Source organism: Candoia aspera, chromosome 2 (assembly GCF_035149785.1).
Source record: "Candoia aspera isolate rCanAsp1 chromosome 2, rCanAsp1.hap2, whole genome shotgun sequence".
In the NCBI taxonomy this organism is placed as follows: Eukaryota; Metazoa; Chordata; class Lepidosauria; order Squamata; family Boidae; genus Candoia; species Candoia aspera.
The window spans coordinates 17,397,763-17,420,344 of NC_086154.1; the positions used below are offsets into that span (position 1 = coordinate 17,397,763).

At 42.6% G+C, this 22,582-nt stretch overlaps 1 protein-coding gene across 1 annotated transcript; it reads left to right on the plus strand.

Moving 5' to 3' along the window:
- The first annotated feature begins 2,377 nt into the window (after window positions 1–2,377).
- On the plus strand, window positions 2,378–20,836 carry LOC134489931 (L-amino-acid oxidase-like). Its single transcript, XM_063292807.1, has 7 exons — window positions 2,378–2,516; window positions 11,179–11,399; window positions 12,486–12,592; window positions 15,025–15,220; window positions 17,241–17,294; window positions 19,564–19,697; window positions 20,074–20,836. Exons 1-7 carry the CDS (start codon window positions 2,378–2,380, stop codon window positions 20,834–20,836), a joined length of 1,614 nt encoding a protein of 537 aa, XP_063148877.1.
- Window positions 20,837–22,582: the final 1,746 nt, after the last annotated feature.

The window sequence follows — 22,582 nt, forward strand, 5'->3', positions numbered from 1 at the left end:
GGAGAATTGTGCAAGACACTGGTGGGAAGGCAGACGGCTGCAGGGAAGTCCTTCCCAGGGTGGCCTCACATGTCTAATACCCTTAGTTGGGGAAAGGGAGTATTATAAATTGTATTTCCCTGTTCTTATTTATTACCTTTATTTGTGGTTCCAATCAGATAACCAAAATCTACCCTACTTTGAAGAGATATATGACTTCTATATTCTTGCTTGGAAATATCAAGGGTACCCTAATCCTGACATATTTACCCTAATCACACACAGGCAGCACATTTAATGTATGGTCTGGATAACCCCTAATGATGAGTGGGAAGGAATAAAAAGTGTTTCCACAATAAAAGGCTCTCCCTTGTGAGAAATATACTTCAGGACTGAAATTTCAGGAGGAAGATGCACAACGTGAGAGAAGAAGCTTTCAGACAGCAAGTGTCCCTGTTTCAAGAAAATGGGCTGGGAAACTTTGCTCTAGATACAATATAATCTCACTTATTTTTTTACACCATACCATCTAAGGCATGAATATACAAATAAATCATTATCATACACTGGATACGTTTGGGGGCACTGCTTAACCAGGGCAAGCCACCTCATCTGACCACACCCACTTTCAAACCCAGGGATCTCTTTGGTGTCCCAGCCACTGGATCTTGTCCTGTTTGTAAAACCAGATGCACTTTGATTCTATCTATGATCTTGTTGTAAACTATCCCGTTTTATTTTGTTTCATCTGCTGTTAACTTGTTGAATTCTGGTCAATGACCATAATAAAGTTGATACAAATATACTTCATCTTATCATTTTGGAAATGGCCATGCCGGGACCCTCGCCAGTGACGTTTCCTTTGAAGTCCCAAAGAAGCCCATTGACCTAAATGGACAAGTCCGTCTGTGCAATCCTCCAAAAGTCTGTGTACTTTGGGCCATCTCACTGGAACTATGTACTAAGAGTGGTTTCTGCAAAGAAAACTTTGCTGAAATAAGGAAAATTATGTTGGAGCACTAAATTTATGTAAAATCAACAGAAGACATGAGGTAGGAGAAAAAAAAACACAAATATTCATGGCCACAATCCCAAGTCCATAGTAGTCTTGACTAAAGTATTCTTGGGTTTTTCACGTTCTTTGTTTTGCAACCGCAGGATATTGCTGGCATAGAGAGAGAGAAATTTAAGAATCTAGATTTCAGCTACTATAATTACAGTATTATAGTAATGGTATCAGGTGACTTCTTGTGGTCGAGCTGAGCACAATTTTAAATTAGCTACACAGTTATTAGAATCAGACTTGCCAGACTAATGTTTATAAGGATAGGTCCATGCTTATTTTCCATCCATCATAACTGTCCTTTACCAGAGAGGACACACTCAGCACAAACTAAGCTAAAAGACTGAGCACAGGAAACAGTGTGGAAGGGGTGAGAATCCACAAGGATCATCCACCACCATTCTTCCGCTAGGATTTCTTGCTGATGGAGAAACTTCTTGTAGATAGAAGAGGGCAAACTCTGGATTTGGCCTGGTCTTATTTTAGTTGAAAAGCAACTTTGGACTCAATTATCTAAAACGAAAACATGGATTAGGAAGTAATGGTACTTTGTTCATGTCTCCCGTTTTGGAATATTTAATTAAAGAAGGAAATCTAAGTAGAGGAGCAGGAGATCTGACTGGCCACCACATAAATGAGGATGGTGGATACTATATTTTATTTTTTTAATCTCTGTCTTCAAATATGTGACCTTCTTAGATGATGAAAAGTAAAACTGGGGATATTTGCTTGGTTAACCCCACTGAGCTTAAGAGCCATAACCACCCCCACCACCCATATGCCTACACATGGACATGCAGAAGTTTTGCATTGCAATCTACACCAGTTGTTGGTGCTGTTGGGGAAATCATCTGTGTCATGTTCACCATTTCAATGTGCTTGGTACATCGTAATGTTCCGCATGTCATTAGCCTGATACGTGTTTGATCTCCGGAGGGAGGACGATTCCTGTTCAGGGAGTTCTTATCTGTTGGCCGCGGGCTTGGAATGTATTTGGGTTATCTCATGTATTCAAGGTTGCTTTCCCAGGCTGGATGGAAGACGGTTACGAGCACCTGGGATGGGGGGTGATAGCTCTGCTGGTAGGGGGGAGGGATTACGTTTGCAGCCGAGGGTTTTTAGTTTGTATTTGGCGCGCTTTCTGTCATTCTCAGCGTTCTCTGTATTTGCCTTTGTTTCCTTAATAAATCAGATTTCATTTAGCAACCTCTTGTGAGTCTGAGTGTTTGGGATAGGCAACCATTACATAAAGCTGAGAATCCAAAATTGCAAATCCCGCTGGCCCCTTTCCAGGAGAAGACAGGTTGTCTGACCCTGTGAGGGAGAGTGCCAGCGATGATCGATCCTGACGTGCTACTGGTGGAGAGTGAGGGGTCGAGTGAGGGAGAGCCTGATTCTACCGTGGTGCGCTCTGACCGACCCCCCCTGGGCAAACTCTCAGCAATTCGGGAGGAGGCGAGTTCGGGGTCGGAAGGTGAAGCTGCGGGCATGAAAACGGCGCCAGAAACCATGGTGACCACCCTGGGCGAACTGGTCACCTGGGATGAAAGCCGGGGGGACTTCTCGGAGGTGAGGGGTTCGTCCTGGAGGCAGAGGTACCCGCTATCGCCCACGGTGGTTCAGGTGCCGGTGAGAGGGGACTCCCCCACTCCAGACCGAATCCGGGTGCTGGAGTCGAAGATGGACTCTCTGGAACTTATCCTGCAGAAAATGAGCGTGGACCTGAGTTTGCTGAAGGAAGTGCGGGAGGGGTCAAGCCAGCGGCATTCGACCCCTTCCTCCCAGGTGCAGTCCCCGGAACGGCGAAGGGCAGCGCGCCCAAGAGAAGGGGACCAGGCTCACCAAGTGGAATTAGCGTCGCCGCCCGTTCCGGAGCGGAGGCAGGCGGGAGCTGTCAGAGCAGCCGAACCCTCAGTGGGGGGGCGCAGCCCGTCGGGCGGTGGATTGAGGGACTTCCCTGTCAAGTTCGACGGGGACCCAACAAAGCTCTCGTTCTACCTAACGAATGCCAAGGCATACATGGAGGAGTGGGGGTCACTTTTTCGATTGGAAAAAGCGAGAATCATCACCATTGCTACCAAGCTGAAAGGGAGGGCAGTGGACTGGTATGTACAGATGTGCCAGTCGGAAGCTCCCGAACTGGAGAAGTTCGACAAATTCCTCTGGGCTCTACAGCATCATTTCGAGGATCCCTTAGCCAAAGAGCGGGCGAAGCGTGCCCTGAGAGAACTCAAGCAGGGATCGAGATCGGTGGCTGACTTCGCGCTGGAGTTTAAAGCGCTGGCGGGGAAGGTGGAAGACTGGTCACAGGCAACGGTCATAGAACTGTTCAAGGATGGCCTAAACACCGAAGTACTGCGCTGGTCGTTGGGACGAGATGACCCTGATAGTTTGTATGAGTGGATCCAGCTCGCCGGCAAGGCTGAGCATGCCCATGAGGTGTTTGCGCAGAGAAGAGCAGCGAAGTCGGGGCAAGTCAGAAAACCCAGTCGCCCGTCGGGCTCCGTGGGAAGATCTGGGCAACGGTCCTGGGAAGAGGAGAAGGAGCGTCGGTATGCGAAGGGGCAGTGCCTGCGATGCGGTAAGGAGGGGCACCACGCGGCTGCGTGCCCGAGGGCAAAGGGTGACGACCGGCAGGGGAAGTCGACTGCGAAGTCCCCTTCCCTACCGAGGAAAATGAAAGCAGCGGTGGGCAACAGTGAGCTGGAAGGCGTACCGTTCTACGAGGACAAGGGGGAACCCGAATTGCTACAGCCGGCGGGAAACGCCAGCCACCTGCTCTAAAGGGCGCCGCAGGGCAGGTGGTGGAAGAAGGGCGCGAGCCTGTGTTGGTGAGTGGCAGCTATCGCATTCCCACGGTGAAGTTAAAATTGGGATCCCGGTCGAAGACGATAGAAGTGTGGGCAATGATTGATTCGGGGTGTTCACGGTGCTTAATGCATCCCAACGTGGTAGCTGCCTTGGAGCTACCTACCTTTCCGTTGCAAAGACCCATTGCGTTTACCCAACTGGACGGGTCCATGGCTGGGGGCAAACCGGTCACGCAATTCACCGGGCTAGTGGCCTTACAAATGGGTAGCCATCGGGAAGGTCTGTCGTTTGTAGTGGCTCCGGTGGGGGGTCCGTTTGTGGTTCTGGGTGTTCCATGGTTGGTCTAGCAGAACCCACAAATAAATTGGGTTTATCGAACTGTCACCTTTAAGGATGGATTTTATCAAGCACCAGAGGGACATGAAGCCCCAGAGGAGGTGGTAGGGGTAGCGGCAGCTGCGACTCCGCAGTACCTAGCCCCTCCTCTGGAGGGTCTGCCGGAGGAGTGCCAGGCATTTGCTGATGTGTTTGGGGAGAAAGAAGCGGATCAACTGCCCCCCCATCGGAAAACTGACTGTGCCATTGAGCTGGTGCCTAACACCCAATTACCTAAGCAAAAGATTTACTCAATGACTCAAAAGGAACTAACTTTGTTACGGGAGTTTGTGGACAAAAACTTAGCACGAGGGTTCATCGAACCGGCTAACTCACCAGTGGGAGCGCCGGTTCTCTTCCACCCAAAGAAGGACGGGACATTAAGACTCTGTACTGATTTCCGTGGGCTCAATGCAGTCTCAATATCCAATAAATATCCCCTGCCTTTGATAAAGGATATGTTAGCACATCTGGCCAAGGGGAAAATCTTCTCCAAACTGGACTTAAGGGAAGCCTATTACCGGGTACGGATCCGGGAGGGGGATGAATGGAAAACGGCATTCAATTGCCCATTGGGAGCGTTTCAATATAAGGTGTTACCCTTTGGGTTGGCTGGGGCTCCTGGAGTGTTTATGCAATTGATCAATGAGGTACTCCATGAACATCTGTTTAAAGGGGTATTGGTGTACTTGGATGATGTATTGATTTATACTGAAACTCTGGAAGAACATGTATACCTTGTTTAAGCAGGTGCTTCGCAAGCTCAGGAAAGCTGAGTTGTATGCCAAACTGTCCAAATGTGCCTTCCATCAAACACAAATTGATTATTTGGGGTACAGAATCTCAGATAAGGGCATTGAAATGGATCCTGCAAAAATTCAGGCTATCTTGGAATGGGAAAGACCCCGCACCCGCAGGCAACTTCAAAGTTTCCTGGGGTTCAGCAATTACTACAGGTTATTCATAAGGGGGTTCGCTGAAATAGCCTTGCCACTGACTGAGTTGCTTCGGACAAAAGGGATGGGGGAGACGCGCAGAGTAAAAAACCCAGGCGTGCTGCTGAGATGGACGCCAGCTTGTCAGGCGGCGTTTGATAAGCTGAAGGAGTCTTTTACCCAGGAGCTGATCTTACAACACCCTGACCCTTCTAAGCCATTTGTGGTTCAAGTTGATGCCTCTGATTATTCCATTGGAGCCCTGTTGATGCAAGCCGATGGGGCGGGGTGCTTAAAACCCTGCGCCTACCTGTCCCGCAAATTCTCTGAAACTGAAAGACGGCATGTGTGGGAAAAGGAGGCGTTTCCAGTTAAAGCGGCTTTGGACTCTTGGCGCCACCTGCTCGAGGGGGCTAATCATCCATTCGAGGTGTGGACTGACCATAAGAACCTGGAAGCCCTTAGTACCCCCCGCAAGCTGAGCCCTAAACAAGTGCGCTGGGCTCAGTTCTTTAATCGATTTAATTTCAAACTGAAGTTTATCCCGGGGAAAAAGAACTTTCTAGCAGATGCATTGTCCTGGCAACCCCAAGATTCTTGCTCAGCACCAGAGGTGGTCAGCACGCTGTGGACACAGCCACAATTGGGAATGCAGGCTGTGACTCGCAGCCAAGCCTGTGCGCAGCAACCGGGCGGCAGTGATTCAGCGCCGCCAGGCACTTGGTCTATTCCCTCTCAATTGCAACAAAAGTTTCTAAAAGAACTAAAGACTGATACTTGGTTGCTAGCTAATAGAGACAATGTCTCTATTATGACAATGCCCAGGGTTTCGCTTGGAAATCCAACCGTCTCTATGTCCCTGACAGTTTGCGAAAAGACGTGTTGCTCCGTTCACGCGATGATAAGGTTGTGGGACATTTTGGGTTTGTGAAAACTTTGCACCTGGTTCGCCGACAGTTTTGGTGGCCCACACTGCGCAAAGATGTGAAAGAGTATGTGGCCTCTTGTTCTGTGTGCGCTATGTCAAAACGCAAAGTGGGAAAACCCCAAGGACTGTTGCAACCGGTGGCTAGTCCCGCTTGCCCCTGGGATGAGGTTTCTATGGACTTTATTGTGGAGTTACCCACTAGTCAACGTAAAACTGTGATTTGGGTCGTCAAGGACTACTTCTCTAAACAAGCCCATTTTATTCCGTGCGTGTCCATTCCTTCCGCACGACAATTGGCCCGCCTCTTCCTTGTACACGTGTACAGGTTACACGGATGTCCCTCTCGCTTGATTTCGGACAGGGGCACACAGTTCACCTCTCAATTTTGGCGGGCATTCCTAAAACTACTGGGCACTAAGCAGGCATTGTCCACGGCGTGGCATCCTGAGACTGACGGAGCCACGGAAGCGCTCAACTCCACATTGGAGCAATATTTGTGAGCTTTTGTGAATTATCAACAAGACAACTGGGTTGACCTCCTCCCTTTTGCTGAAGTTGCCTACAACAACGCTGTTCATCAACGCACCGGTCAAACCCCTTTTCGCACTGTACATGGCAGGGATTTTGTCCCTATCCCTGACTTGCCACAGCCTTCCATTTCGCTGGCCTCGCCATCCGAATGGTCAACACAGTTGGCAGATTCTTGGCCGGTCATCCAGCAGGCACTAGCTGACGCTCAGTCAGATTACAAACAGTACGCTGATAAGAAGCGTGCCCCTCACCCTGCCTTTCAAGTGGGGGACATGGTATATCTGTCTACTAAGTTCATCAAGTCCTCTCAACCTTCAAAGAAATTGGCTCCTAAGTTTGTGGGTCCTTTTCCCATTGTTGCCCAAATCAACCCTGTGACTTTTAAACTTGATTTGCCACATAACCTAAAACGCTTACATCCTGTCTTTCATTGCAGTTTGCTCAAACCCCTTACTCGCTCTGACCGCTGGCATGATCAACCTCCACCTCCGCCTCCCATCATGATTGATGGGCAACAACACTTTGAAGTTAAAGAAATTCTGGACTCTCGCCGCATTCGCAACACACTACAATATTTAGTTCGCTGGAAGCATTTCCCTCATCCTGAGTGGGTAGCCGCTCGCGATGTGGCTTCTCCTATCCTTGTTACCCGATTCCATACTGCTTACCCCTCTAAACCGTGGCCTTAATTTTTTTGGGGGAGGCGGTATGTCATGTTCACCATTTCAATGTGCTTGGTACATCGTAACGTTTCGCATGTCATTAGCCTGATACGTGTTTGATCTCCGGAGGAAGGACGATTCCTGTTCAGGGAGTTCTTATCTGTTGGCCGCGGGCTTGGAATGTATTTGGGTTATCTCATGTATTCAAGGTTGCTTTCCCAGGCTGGATGGAAGACGGTTACGAGCACCTGGGATGGGGGGTGATAGCTCTGCTGGTAGGGGGGAGGGATTACGTTTGCAGCCGAGGGTTTTTAGTTTGTATTTGGCGTGCTTTCTGTCATTCTCAGCTTTCTCTGTATTTGCCTTCGTTTCCTTAATAAATCAGATTTCATTTAGCAACCTCTTGTGAGTCTGAGTGTTTGGGATAGGCAACCATTACAATCTGGCTGTAAACCTTTGGTGTTTCTAAGCCACCCAACCTGATGAGCCATTCCACATTGTGTACCCTGCATCTGAGCAGCCTGAAATTTCAGGGGATCCAGCACTTTCTCATGATTTAAAAAGAAGGCAGTCACAAACTAATTGACCACTGTAATTGGGTTCTGATGGCATCTACCTATTAAAGAACTTAAGTGTGAAATTATTGACCTCCAAGTGAGAATATATAACTTGTCACTCAGATAAGGCTCGGTGCTAAAGAACTGGAAATTCGTCCTGGCTGAAGGAAAATCAGCATGAATTCCACAAAGGTAAATCCTGTCTCACCAACCTTTTAGAATTTCTTCAGAATGTCACACAGATTGTAAATAAAGATGCTAACATCATAAGGCACTTATTCAAAGCAACAATATGTCCACATTTTAGAGTGTTGCAGGTAGACCTTTATCAAGCAGAACAAATTCTATTTGTTACCATGCTGCAAGGCATAAATGTTTCTCTGCATTCTTAATCTGTCAGTCCTAGTATGGTGTTAAAATGAAATATGCATTTCCTTTGAAAATATGCTAGGAAGTCGCGACACAGTATTATTCCTGAAGAATACGTGCAATGCTAACTTTGCTCAACCTTATCAGATGACATGTATTATCATCTGCTGGAACAGGCCTGGGGGAGGCGATTGCATTATAAAACATCTGCCAAGGGAAGGACTTCTTGAGAAAGCCAGTGTCCTTGGATTCTCAACCACATTGCTGGGGTGCTTGGCACCATTTGCTCTCTATAGAATACGAACCGTCGCTTGGTGCTATTAGCCAATGGTCAGATGATGGAGTCCTTCTGTAAGTGAATTATTTTGTTCTGAGATTCCAATGCAAGTTAGAATGCATAACCTTTTATAGCTCAGTGTTATAATAAGCATATGAAACTAGAGATACAGTCCCTACTGAAAAGGATTTGAGGAGAACAAGAATGGTGTTTCTCTGCCGTAGAGTAAGCTAAACCTGCCTTTATTACTGTTTTTCTGCAATACACTGAGCCATGCTGAGTGATGGTAGCAGAAATCAATATACAACATGTATGGAAGACACCACATTGGGGAGCGTTAGGACCAGGCAGGCCAATAATCTGATTTAGTATGAATGAATGAACTAACCAACCTTTTATTAAATTGGTAGGTTGACTGTAGATGCAACAGGATTAATTTCCACAGTTAAAAAGGCTTGAATAGAATTCTTGGACACCGTTGCCAGAAATATCCAACTTGGAATTATCCATTTCTAAATTGGCGTCAGCCCAAATTTGTTTGTATCTCAGTGCAATGGGGTAAATGAAAGATTGTTGGTTTAAGATATTTTGCCACATACCTAATCAAAAGAACTTAGCATACTAGTATTTGCATTCCTCCATTTATATGACATCTTCCTCTGTACTGCTTCTATAAAGCAAATTTCCAAGTGGGAATTCATTAGACAGATCTACTTCTCTTACTCATCTTTAGATCTTTTGTGGATTTCCAGATCTCATAAATGGAAGTGAGTTAGAGCCTAGGAAATGACAGGATAAAGGATATTTAAGGTAATAGTATAGCAATGGGAAGAGATGCAGAATTATTATAGCACATTCTTCAAGTGGAAAGTTTTTGCCTCCCAATTAATTTCAAAAATGAGTTTATTAGATCATGAATCGTATATTAGCCAGTTAATCTCTGAACCTCTGACAAGCCTAAAGGAGACAGCATCTGGTATTTATGATCCAAAGGCAAAAAAAGAAGAAATCTTAGAAGAGCATGGGAGTTGGAGATCAAGGCAAAGTAGCCTATCAGGGCTGCCACTTTTTTCCTTTATTCTTGTTGGGTAAATACACACCCACCCACAGTATATATATATACCTGTATATTTTCACTTCGCATTATTATATTAATGGTTTTAGCTATGTTCAACGCTCAGCGTTGCAAATAAGATGGGTAGCCATATAAATTAAATAAATAAATATGTTATTTATTTATTTTATTAAATTTATACATTGCCCGTCTCACTATAAAAGTGATTCTGGGCAGCTTAGAAACAAAAGGTATAAGCAAATATGTGACAGAAACAGAATGAATTGGACTTAGATTATTCTGAATATTGTGCACAATATTCAAAGCCATTTGGAATTCCTCAGGATAATTACAACATTATGGGCTCAACTGCATAAAATATGGTTTCAGAAATCTCTGTGTTCTATTGCAAAGCACATGGACTCTAAGGCTGTGATTCCACGTCCAGGCAGCTTGCCTTTATATTGAAAAGTTTTGGAAATCCATCATCAACAGTACTTTAAAACAACAGAAGAGCTTTTAAGCCATCATTAACAACAATTTTCCATTTTCAGTCATTCCCCAGACTTTGCATAAAGATTGTATTGGACCATTACTAGCAATAGCTAGATGTTTTGGTGGGGATAATGGGGGTGCCTTTAAACCAGTCTTAACTCCAGTCCTGGTGAAATGCTTAGACAAGTTCATGCAGTTTTCCTGGCAATTTCAGAAGTGGTTTGCCAGTGTCTCCCTCCTCCTAGGGCTGAGAGAGAGGGACTGGCTCTTATCAATGCTAGTCTTGTTTCCATATGGAAGCTGCTCTTGGACTATTTGCTTGTAACCCAAAAGTATGAAGTCTTCATTTTAGGTTTTGATGATTGAATGGTTTGATTTTAGAGATACGATGTTACTAAATGTTGAGTTAATAGTAAGAGATGTTTATGTACTTTTATACCTGTGCTGGAAAAGGTCAGAAGCCACTGGTCTGATATGCTTTTTTGTTTATTCCTGCACCATTTTAGCCTTTCCTGTTTCTCTTTTAGACTTGTATTCTATCAGTCTTAAAAAAAGGAGGAGAGAAAGAGAGAGAGGGAGAAGGAGAGGGAGAGTGGGGGAGAGAGAGAGACTGGCTCAAAGTCACCCACCTGGCTTTGTGCCTAAGGCGGGATTAGAATTTATGGCTTCATGGTATCTTCATCAATACACACTTTTTCCTAATAAACTTCTGTTGCTGTTAGTTATAAACTGCAGAATAAACTGCATTGCAAAATTTGAAAAACTGCAAATTTTGGAGGCTGGCTAAGTTTCAGTTCAATTCATTCTTCATCAACGAGGAAGTCAAAGATGTTAATAAAACTAGATTTGGTCTTATATATTACACTGACTATGCCCCCCACCCCCACCCCCACAAAAGGACTGAGGATACCCAGTGGGCATCCTGATTAGCTGCTGGGGATGGGAACAGAAAATTGGGGGAGAAGCCAAAGGGAATGAAATATCCCAAACCATGAAAAGATGCATTCCGTATTGCAATATTTTTCAATCTGTTATCCACATCCTGAAATAATCAAAAGTGGTTAGAATGCAAGTGAAGTAGGTATTAGAACAGAATAAGAAGAGGTCAGGACAAAAATAAATTCATATCTGTTTTTGCTTATTTCTAGTGCTACTTCTGCTTTTACTATTCACGAGTGTGCTGGGATCTGAAAATCACGTTAACAATCTGGAAGAATGTTTCCAGGATCCTGAATACGAAAAGTGGTTGGCTATTGCCAAACATGGACTAGGAAGGACCTTGAAGCCTAAGAGTATTGTGATTGTCGGAGCAGGAATAAGTGGATTGACTGCTGCCAAATTACTCAAAGAAGCTGGGCATCGGGTAATTACTCAACTGCCTTTTACTCAGAAAAAGATAAATTAGGCGTGTTTGGGTTGGTTTCAGAATAGAAGTGGCCATTGTGGTGGGTGGGGATGGGCAAGTATAACCTTAGACTAATAATATAAAGGCTAAAAATGGATTATTATTAGTTTGTGAACATTTACTCCAATGACTGAATTTTGATTTCTCTCAACTGCGGTCTCTTAGGAGCAGAACAACTACAAAAGGACATAACTGTTTATAATACTGCAATTGCTGAACATTGCTTTATATTAATGGGATAAAGTGGATAAATGTCAGACCAGTGAATGAATAAATGAATGGATTAAGGCAGGGCTTCTCAACCAGGGTTCCGTGGCACCCTCAGGTTCCGCAAGAGGTCACTAGGGGTTCCCTGGGTGATCACAATTTATTTAAAAAATTATTTCAAATTCGGGCAACTTCACATTAAAGAAGTCAGTTTCATTCTTTATACTTTGTTTAAGAACATTAATACATATACACAGGCCTACTCATGAAATGAATAAAATAATTTTGTAACTTCTGGCCTATATTTGAGCCTGAATATGCAGGGGTTCCCTCAGGCCTGAAAAATATTTCAAGGGTTCCTCTGGGGTCAAAAAGTTGAGAAAGGCTGGATTAAGGTGAGGTTGTGAGGTTGTGTCCTTTGGAGGGGGAAGAGTCAGCAATGGAAAGTTGAAAAATTATTTCAGTCATAGATTTGGGTCAGTCATTAAGTGAAGTACGGCACTTTTTCCTCTTCTTCTTCACATCTTCTTGAGCCAGCACCTCAGTCGTAACAAAGATCACTTGCTGCTGGATTTGAGGTCTGCCTGGCATTTCCTAACTAGCCTATTGCCTTCAGATGAATACCCTCAATTGAAACCAATGGCCAACAAAGGATATAACTCCAGCCAATAGGAGTGCTGGTTACAGGGTTTGTAAAAGTGAATCAAGGTTCATGTGAAGCCAAAGGGAGATCTGCAAGGAGTTCTTGGGCCACAGATATGTATGGATCACCAAATACTTATGAGAAGAGAGAGAAATTAGAACAACCCATTCCCCATCAGTACATTTTTTTCCTAGGTTGTGATCCTGGAAGCCAGTAACCACGTGGGAGGGCGCATTAAGACTCACCGAGAAGAAGGCTGGTATGTTGATTTGGGGCCTATGCGTCTGCCCAAAGCCCACAGGTAAGGTTGATTGGCAGGCCTTTCTCCATCCCCTCATCTGATGTCAGAGGCAAAATCCTTCACATTTAATAAATTGTTGCCTTCCTGAAATTTTAGATATATTGTTAGAAAAATGATAACTGTTAAGTTGCCTACTGGAACAGGACTCAAGGATGTTGATAAGGACTTGACTCCGAAAGGTATCCAGAAAGCTTGTACAAGTACAAAATGTAGCATCAAAGATGGTGTAAGAAAACTGTTTATCAAACAATATTTATCCTAATATTTGCCCTGCTGGCTGTTATTTAAAAAGACCCGTCTGTCTTGGCACGTGGGTCCCTGCGGGGCCACCTATTCTGAATAGAATTGACCTGTGCAATTGCACTTTCTGAGTAGGGAAGGTGGTGAGATGTGGAGAGAGGTCTTTACAAGGATGGTCAAAACAGAATTGCACCAAAGAGCATTTGGGATGTGAGATTACTGAGACAGCTGCTGAGGAGAATCCTGTCCTTGCCAGTTTTCAAATGGTTTACTATTGTTCTTTTTATGTTTGGATTGTTGTAAAGAACCAAAAGTCCATGTGGAATTGGCAGTATATTTATTTATTTAAAACATTTGTATGGCTGCCCATCTTAAAACCAAACTCTGGGCAGCACATAGCCAAAGAATAAAACACTATACAGGTAGTCCTCACTTAACAACCTCAATTGGGATTGGAATTTCAGTTGCTAAGCAAAGTGGTCATTAAGAGAATCTGACCCAATTCTATGACCTATTTTGTGGCAGTCATTAAGCAAATCACTACGGTCATTAAGCAAACCATGGTTGTTAAGCGAATCATGCGGTTCCCCATTGATTTTGCTTGCCGGAAGCTGGCTGGGAAGGTAGAAAATGACAATCACATGACTGCAGGACACTGCGACAGTCATAAATGCAAACCGGTTGCCAAATGCCCAAATTGCGATCACGTGACCACAGGGACACCACAACGGTCATAATTGTGAGGACCGGTCATATGTCGGTTTTTCAGCACTGTTGTAAGTCTGAATCCTCACTAAATGAATGGTCATCAAGTGAGGACTACCTGTATACAAACAATAAAAACAGAGAAGAATAAAACAAAAAAACAGGAAAACCTGGCACCACAACATTCTCTTCCCACTCCAATCTCAACCTATCCCAACACTTGGGGAAAAGCCAGATTTTAAGCGCTTTCCAGAAAGTTAAAAGGGTGTGGGCCTGCTGGATCTCAAGAGGGAGGGTGTTGGCAAGCGTTGCAATGGAAAATGCATGCCTCTGAGGTCCCACAAGATGGAAATATTTAAGGCAAGGGACCTGGAGCGTATCTACCCTATCTGATCTGGTGGGATGAGCAGGTACTCTGAGGGAGAGGCAGTCCCTCAAATAAACCTGATCCTGTGCCATGTAGGGCTTTAAAGGTGATAACCAGCACTTACACTTAATTGCTATAATAACTAAAAACACAAACTTTAGTTTCTATTTTTGATTCAGAGGAACAAGATACTTACCTCATCCCCAGCCACCCACCACCATTCTCTTACACTCTTGGACATCAGCTCTAGTCCCCAGCTTTAGTCAAGAGACAGGAATTAAGTACATGGGGGCCTGTTCAGTGGTGGTGCCTGCCTGGAAAGTCCACCCTGAAAAAAACAGAGAAAGCAACTCTCTTCTTGCTTTTTACTTGTGAATGAAAATACCATGATTCCAATGGGCATTTGTTTAAAATGCAGAGTGAACCTCGATATTTATTTAATTTATTTTAATACATTTTTATTTCTGTCTGCCCACCTCACAGCAGCGTTTCTTGGTGGCTAACATAAAATTAAAACTCATTTAAAGACAACTAATAACAATAACAATAATAAATCTATCTATAGCAGTAGCCAAGGACAAGGTCACTACAAATAGCATCCATCTTGTGGCCCCATTAACCTGGCCATGTTTTTAAAGCTTTCTGAAATGCCAGCTGAATCAGGGCCAGTTGGATCTTGTGGGGGGGTGGATGTTCCAGAGAGTAGCTGTATGCTTTAGAAGCTGTGATATTTCTGTAAACTTATGCATTAAATTAGGGATAGATACTTCCTTGTAATTGTTGGATCTCCTATCAAGACTCTGTTTCTGTGATGGAAAGCTGGAGTGCAAGACTTTTTTAAAACATGATTTTACAATGGGATTAAGCCAATTAATGGAGGATCAAACTATCAAGGCTACTAGTCATTAGGGTCACATGCTAGTTCCTGGATCATAGGCAGTCTGTCCCTGAGGAGCAATTCCAGGGGAACAACTGTGGGAACAGACAATTGTCCCTGGTGGTAACTGAGAACAGAGAGCAGAACAACCCTGATGAATTTATCTGATGAAATTGTGCTTTTCTCTCATTTTGATAACGAAATAAGCTTGTAAATAAATCTGAGTTGCTTTTCCCTTCACAGAATTGTTCGTGAATACATTAACAAGTTCAATCTTCGTCTAAACCCAATGCAACTGACTAATGAAAATGCCTGGTATTTAATTAGAAATGTCAGACACAAAATGGCACCTGACAACCCTGAAATCTTTGGGTACCAAGTTCATCCCAATGAGCGGGGGAAGTCCGCTGACCAGTTGTTTGAGGAGACGCTGGACAAGGTAGTTGTGAGAAGGGAACTGGATGGACAAGTGGACAGATCTAATGTCCTAGTATAGTTCTGGTTGGGATTATGAGCATTGTAGTCTAATACCTGGGTGGGCAAGGTGGAGGAAGGCCGCTATAATACTAACTGAAATAATGTGCATAAAGCACTTTATAATACATACAAAATATTACAATATATTAAACACAAATGTTATTAAATACAATAAAATGCTTATATTAAATACAAAAGAGCTACATAATTCAATCTAGTTTTATCTTTTTTTTAATAAGATAAGAACTTTATTAAAATTTCAGGATACAGTTAAAATGCAAAGTACAGAAAAGCTTGAATAAAGAACTAGAAGAAAAAAGAAAAATTAAAAAGGTTAAGAACAGCAAGAAAAAATAAGGAGAAAGTGACTTCTGACCTTCTCCAACACAGATACAAATGCTTATTGTAATAATTTATCTCTTACTCTTAATTAAACCTTAACTAATATTATTTCTGGACGTGGTGGCGCTGTGGGTTAAACCGCTGAGCTGCCGATCGGAAGGTCGGCGGTTCGAAACCGTGCGGTGAGGTGAACTCCTGTTGCTAGTCCCAGCTCCTGCTCACCTAGCAGTTCGAAAACATGCAAATGTGAGTAGATCAATAGGTACCGCTTAGGTGGGAAGGTAACGGCGTTCCGTGTCGTCATGCTGGCCACATGACCCGGAAGTGTCTACAGACAACGCTGGCTCTAAGGCTTAGAAACGGAGATGAGCACCGCCCCCTAGAGTCGGACACGACTGGACTTTACGTCAAGGGAAACCTTTACCTTTACCTTAATATTATTTCTATAGAAAAATAACAATTTAATTGTTAAAACCCAAAATCAAAACTTCATTTTTTTTCAGTTATAAGCAAATAGTCCAAAAGCGGTTTCCAGGTAGAAACAAATCCAGTCACAGTACATAATTCCATCTGGTTTTATCAAAGGGCTCTTACACAAGAGCTTGTTTATATTACATGCAATGTACAAAATTAAAAATACCATAAATTGAAGTGCTTTGTTATTCATGCTAAGAAAGTCTTTGACAGGGCCCAATGGTCCTGCTTTTTTCATAAATTGGGGGACTTGTTAAATATATACAATGAGTTACAAAACTAAGTACTTCCAGCTAAGTTTGATTTACAAAAGCCTTCGAATATTATGTATGGAATCCTTATCCATATCTCATGTTTAATATATGAAGTCATGCCTCTAACTGAAGAACTAAATGGATTAGATTCTTCCATGTTATGCAGTAAAATGAGCAAAATCCACATGTATGGGGATTTATATGGCAAATACAAATAAAGAGAATTTTGTTAGATAATTATATATACCATTTAAAACTTCAGGCTTTTGTATGAGTTAGATTATGGTTAACTGAAGATATCAAAGCAATTGCGGAAACATATAATAATGAATTATATTTTCACATAATGGGGGACTAAATAAACATATGTCATGAGAAGATTTCAATAGCGAAAAAGAATGGTTGTCAAGACTATTATTTTATTGATTAATATTCCTCTGCAAGTCAAGAAACCAAGATTAAAAGTAAGATACATGCATTCATTTTATATGTCAAGGGTCCAAATCTCAAACCAAACTGAAATTGCACTGACAAATTTACATGGTAACAATGGGTTGAGCATTCTAGAAAAAAAAATCTGGCAAATGTTCTAGGAAAGCTGCAGGTTGGTATTAAATATTGGGATATCAATTTTCCTGTTTCAAAGGAATCAGGTGAAAACAGAGGCTGCATTTAATGAGAAGGTGGGCACCCCTTCTCAGTTGTGTCTGCTCCCCAAAGGAAACAGGCCCAGCTAGTGAGCAAAGGACAACATTCAATGGGCTGATACTAATTATACCCAGGGAAAAATAGGAGATGTTCTTGGTTCACTTAGGTGGGGAGCCCAACTTAGATCAAGGCAAACACAAATTTTCTTCCACATGGAAGTAAGAGATCCGACTCAAACCCACGATGTGTTTTCTTCTTGCTCAGGTCACAGAAAACTGTACCCTTCTGAAGGAAAAATACGATTCATTTTCCGTGAAGGTAAAACCGATGTTGTCATTCATTCTTTTCACAAAATGAAAAGTCTCATGATCTTCTTCAGATGGTTATGTTGTCTCCAATACACATGATTAAAACAATGCAAATAACATCAGGCAGTCTAGGAGTATGGGTGAATTAAAGGGGAGTGAATCACACTAATAACGGGCTCTTGCTCTTCAACACTGATGATGAGACATCAGTGACTGAAAATGCATTTTTTTGAACCAAGCTAATGAATGAACTGAAATTCAGCTGTTGGCCATGCTTTCTCAAGTTTGCAATGTAGTTTGCCAATTAAAAAAAAATCTATCAGAGAAAAACCTGCAGAAAATTGGATTTATTAAGAAACATAAAGTACAAAATATATTGAAAAAAATTATTTATTTATTTATTTATTTATTTATCAAATTTGTCACTGCCCATCTCCTCCAACCGGAGGGACTCTGGGCGGTATACAATACAGAACAATAAATATACAATAAAATTCTAATAAAATCCCTCTAAAACAATTTCTTAACTACCCCAGCTCATAAAATCCAGATGGCTGTGATCAACTTCAGTCATTATGTAGGAGCTCGCATAGCAAAGGTGTTATGTGCGCCCTTCTAGGGGCACCGAAAATAGCCCATGCGGCCGCATTCTGGACCGCTGAAGCTTCCGGATACTCTTCAAGGGTAGCGCCATGTATAGCGCATTGCAGTAGTCTATATAGGAGATAACAAGGGCGTGAGTGACTGTCCGAAGGGCTTCCCGATGCAGGAAAGGGATTGGAAATTGCTGAGCCTATGCACCTTTATCAAAATTCTAAACAAAAATATGTTTGGAGAAATGTATATCAAATGCATATACATTTTATTATGAACATAATTAGAAGTACTCAAAATGGTATGGAAATGGACTGACTGAATTCACCACTGAAAAAATGCAAAGCAGAAAAACTGAAACTGACATAATTGTACAACGAGATACTAAGAAATCAAAATTGACAAATTCACATATCCTTACTCACTATGCATCATCCTAAACTAATGACATAGCTGGCTTTGTAGAAAGATAATTTAATTCCTTTTCCCCAGCTGTTGTCGGGTGAAAATTGGCAATGCAGCTTCTTACTGGTTACCACCTATGAAGCCCTATGTAGCATAGGGCCTGGTTGTCTGAGGGGCCACCTATCTCCTGTGCTCATAGGGTTGGCGTACTCCAGGTCCCTTCAATCAAACAGTGTCATCTATTGGGACCCAGGAAGGGCACCTTCTCTGTCATGGCATAGCTGCCCTCTGGAATGAGGTTCCCCCTGAGATAGGGGTGACTTCTACCCTGATGGTATTCTGGAGGGCCATAACACCTGGTTGTTCTCCCTGGCCCTGGACTAGGGTGGCTGAAGCCCCTTGTTGAAGGTGTTTTTATATGTATTTGTGTTGTTAGCCAGATTTGCTATCTTGTTTTTTTTCTTATCTATCCTGTACTTTTTATATTGTATTGGCCTTTAGTTTGTGACATTGTGAGCCACCCAGAAATGCTCTGGAGTTGGACAGTGCCTACAATGAAAAAAATAATCATACAGGTAGTCCCTGCTTAATGAGTGCTCATTTAATGATGGTCTGAAGTTATGATGGCCTCCGAAAAAGTACTTTATGACCTGTACTCACACTTACGTCTGTCACAAACGGTTGCACCACCGACATGGTCACATGATCACAATTCGGGCACTTGGCAGCCAGCTCGCATTTACAACCAGCTGCAGCGTCCTGTGGTCATGTGATTGTGATTTGCAACCTTTTTTGCTGGTTTCCAGCAAAAGACGTCCATTGGGGAAGCTGAATTTGCTTAACAACTGTTGTAAAAATGGTCATAAAATTGGTCACATGGTGACTCACTTAATGACCACACCACTTAACAACCAATTTTCTGGTTCCTATTGTGGCCATTAAGTGAGGACTGCCTGTAATCATAAAGCAGATTTTGCCCTTATGTACTTGAGTCCTGCTGTCTGCTACAGGGCAATAAGTGGTAGTGTTTGCATCATGATGTCATCACACACATTTCCTCATCTGCCCTATTGCTTCCCTTGTGGAAGCCTATGGATGTATTTCCACACTGTTTGCCTCATTCACCTGCCCGCTGCACTTTTCCAGGAACTGCAGCTCTTGACCACCATAAGGTGGCCTGCTTTTGCATTAGAACAGTGCAATCGAAGAAGAACCCTACTGTAAATTCATGAATTTCCCCCATTAAATATCCTCTTTGCTCCCAATTCTTCATATATTAGGAATACCTCATTAAGGAAGGAAATTTGAGCAAAGCAGCTGTTGAGATGATTGGGGACATCCTGAATGAAGAAGCTGGATTTCATCACTCATTTCTTATTTCTGTTATGAAACATTTCATCTTTTCAAAAAACAGGTAAACAATGAGATGGTGAGGGAAAAAGCCAAAAGCTACTGGATACACACACACACACACATACACAGTATATATGTTTATTCTGTGTATTTTTTTATTGAGTGCATTTCATGTTATTTATTTTTATTGTTAAATTTTGTCTCTAAGTTTTATATTTGCTATTTTATCTTCTTGGCGACTATTGACAGCTAAAACAGTGCTGGTTCTGAAACAGAAACTGACTGACCTTTGATCTCAAGCTGATGGGCTAAAATAGTTGATAACAGACTGCATTAACACTGTCTTCAGAAACAATGTGCACTTTTTTGAGATTCACTAAAATAACTCTGATAATCTCCACTTGTATTTGTTTTTTCCTCCTCACATTCAAACTCAGTTTTGATGAAATTGTTGGGGGATTTGATCAACTTCCTCAAAGTTTCTTCCGGGAAATGGTCAGAGTCGTCCATTTTAATTGCACCGCGGAGAAGATACTTCGCGCCGGCAACAAAGTGAGAGTCTTCTACAAATGGCTGGCCAGCTCTGTCCCAGCATCTCTGATTGCTGACTATGTCCTCATCACAGCTACAGCAAAGGCCACACGACTCATCAAGTTTGTGCCACCTCTTTCAATTCCCAAGTCTCGCGTACTGCGGTCTGTGAGTTATGGAAGCGCTACTAAAATTGCCTTGGTTTGCACTGAGAAATTTTGGGAGAATGATGGGATTCGAGGGGGGAGATCAATCACAGATCTCCCGTCACGAGTGATTTACTACCCAAATCATGATTTCCCTAATGGAATAGGTGTCCTTCTGGCATCCTATACTTTGCATGTTGACTCTGATTTCTTTACTGCGCTCAGTGAGGAAAAGTGTGTTGATGTGATGATGGATGACCTTGCGGAAATCCATCAGGTACCTAAAGATTATCTCAAATCGGTCTGTGGCAAATATGTGGTACAAAAATGGGACCTTGACCAATATTCGATGGGAGCATTCATCATCTTCACACCATACCAACATACCCATTTTTCTCAGATACTGTCCCAGAATGAAGGGAGGATTTATTTTGCAGGTGAACACACAGCTCAGCCACATGCTTGGATTGATACTGCAATGAAATCTGCCATAAGGGCAGCAAGTAATATCCACAATGAGTAAAATAATTATTTACTGTGGAAGAATTTACTTATTTACTGAAGAATAATTTACTTATGGAAGAATCTTTTGGCTGTGAAATGACTCCAGAGAAGTCTTTGGGAGCGGCTGATGCTGCAGTAAGGCTGAACTACCCAGGTGTCAGCCCGGAATGACCAACTATCAGAGGCTTCATGCCAACCTGACAAAGGAAATCAAAACACTAGTTGTAAGAAAAACTTGGAAAAGTATGTCAGGAGTTGGAAGCGTGACTAGGAAGAGTTATGATTATTATCTGCAGACACTCAGTTGCAACTTTCCCTGCAAAACTTGCATTAGTATTGCATGAAGACCTTCATTTTTCTTTAATTTGCAGTTCCATACTAAAGTCCAGCTTGAATTTTTATCAAGGATCCACATATTCTTGGATTGTAATTAAAATGGTGTTTGTTTCTAAGCCATAATACTATCTAATTTCTAAATGGAGTATTTTAAAGCTCAGTGGCATTGTATGTGCTGCTTCTTTATATTTATTTTTCTTGCTATATAAAGACAATTATGTTCTTGCTATATTGTAATGATTGCCCAGCCCAAATACTCAGACTCACAAGAGGTTGCTAAATGAAATCTGATTTATTAGGGATCTTAGGACAAATACAGAGAAAGCTGAGAATGACAGAAAGTGCGCCAAATACAAACTTAAAACCCTCGTTGCAAACATACCCCGCCTCCCTACCAGCAGAGCCGCCCGTCCCAGGTGCTGGCAACCGTCAGAACTGCTAGCCTGGGAAAGTAACCTTGAACACAAGAGATAACCCAAATACATTCCAAAAGCACAGCCAAGAGATAAACCCCTCTCATCCTCCCGTGAAAGATGAAACACGCATCCAGCTAATGACATGCGAAACGTTACGATGTATCAAAGACATTGAAACGGCGAACATGACATATATAAAGACAATTAGATCTATTGTCTCAGCAGACTAGCCAAAGCAAGGCCATTTTGCAGAATGTGATTTGAACATAACAGCCAATGCTATCTGGTATCCACAACTGCATAATATTTCGGATTTTATATAAACTTTCTCAGCATACTCCTATTCACTCTAACAGTATGGGCCATAAGTACAAATTAGGGGATGAATGAGGGAAAAAACGCAATGAGAACAATATGAGAGATTCTCTCTCCTCATTAATTCACAGGGATGGGTAAATTATCTGACCTAAAGAAACCATTACTTATAGTTAACTCTTCTATATAAATGATAGGTTTAAGAACTTTGTTCACACTTCCTCCAGTCTTATCTGTCAGAAAAATGCCACATCTTCCCATTTTATATCCCAGTATTGTTGCTTCTACAAATGAAGAACAGAAATGTGTTTCTGTCATACTTGGGTGGGATCCAATCTATACCATGGGACAGTTCTTGCCATTTGCAGAAAAAAACAACAGTCCAGTGAAGTTGATCCCTGGATATCAGAGTTGGCTACAGCCAATCAAGAGCTGGCAACTGAGAGTCAGAACATGTCAGCTCCACTGGGTAGACCAGAACAGAAAATCAACTCCACAAGAAGACCAGAAGTGCACTGTGTTGGCTGTAATAACAGAGTCTTGCAAAGTCTAATTGTGGGGTATCTCCCCTCCTTCTTATACTCCAGTGAATCAAGGAGGCATTTGCCTGAGTTGCTTCCGAATATTATCTTATTTCCCTGACCTTAAATAATGTTTCAGCCCCCTTTGCCTAGATAATGGTTCTTGCCTATTTCTGT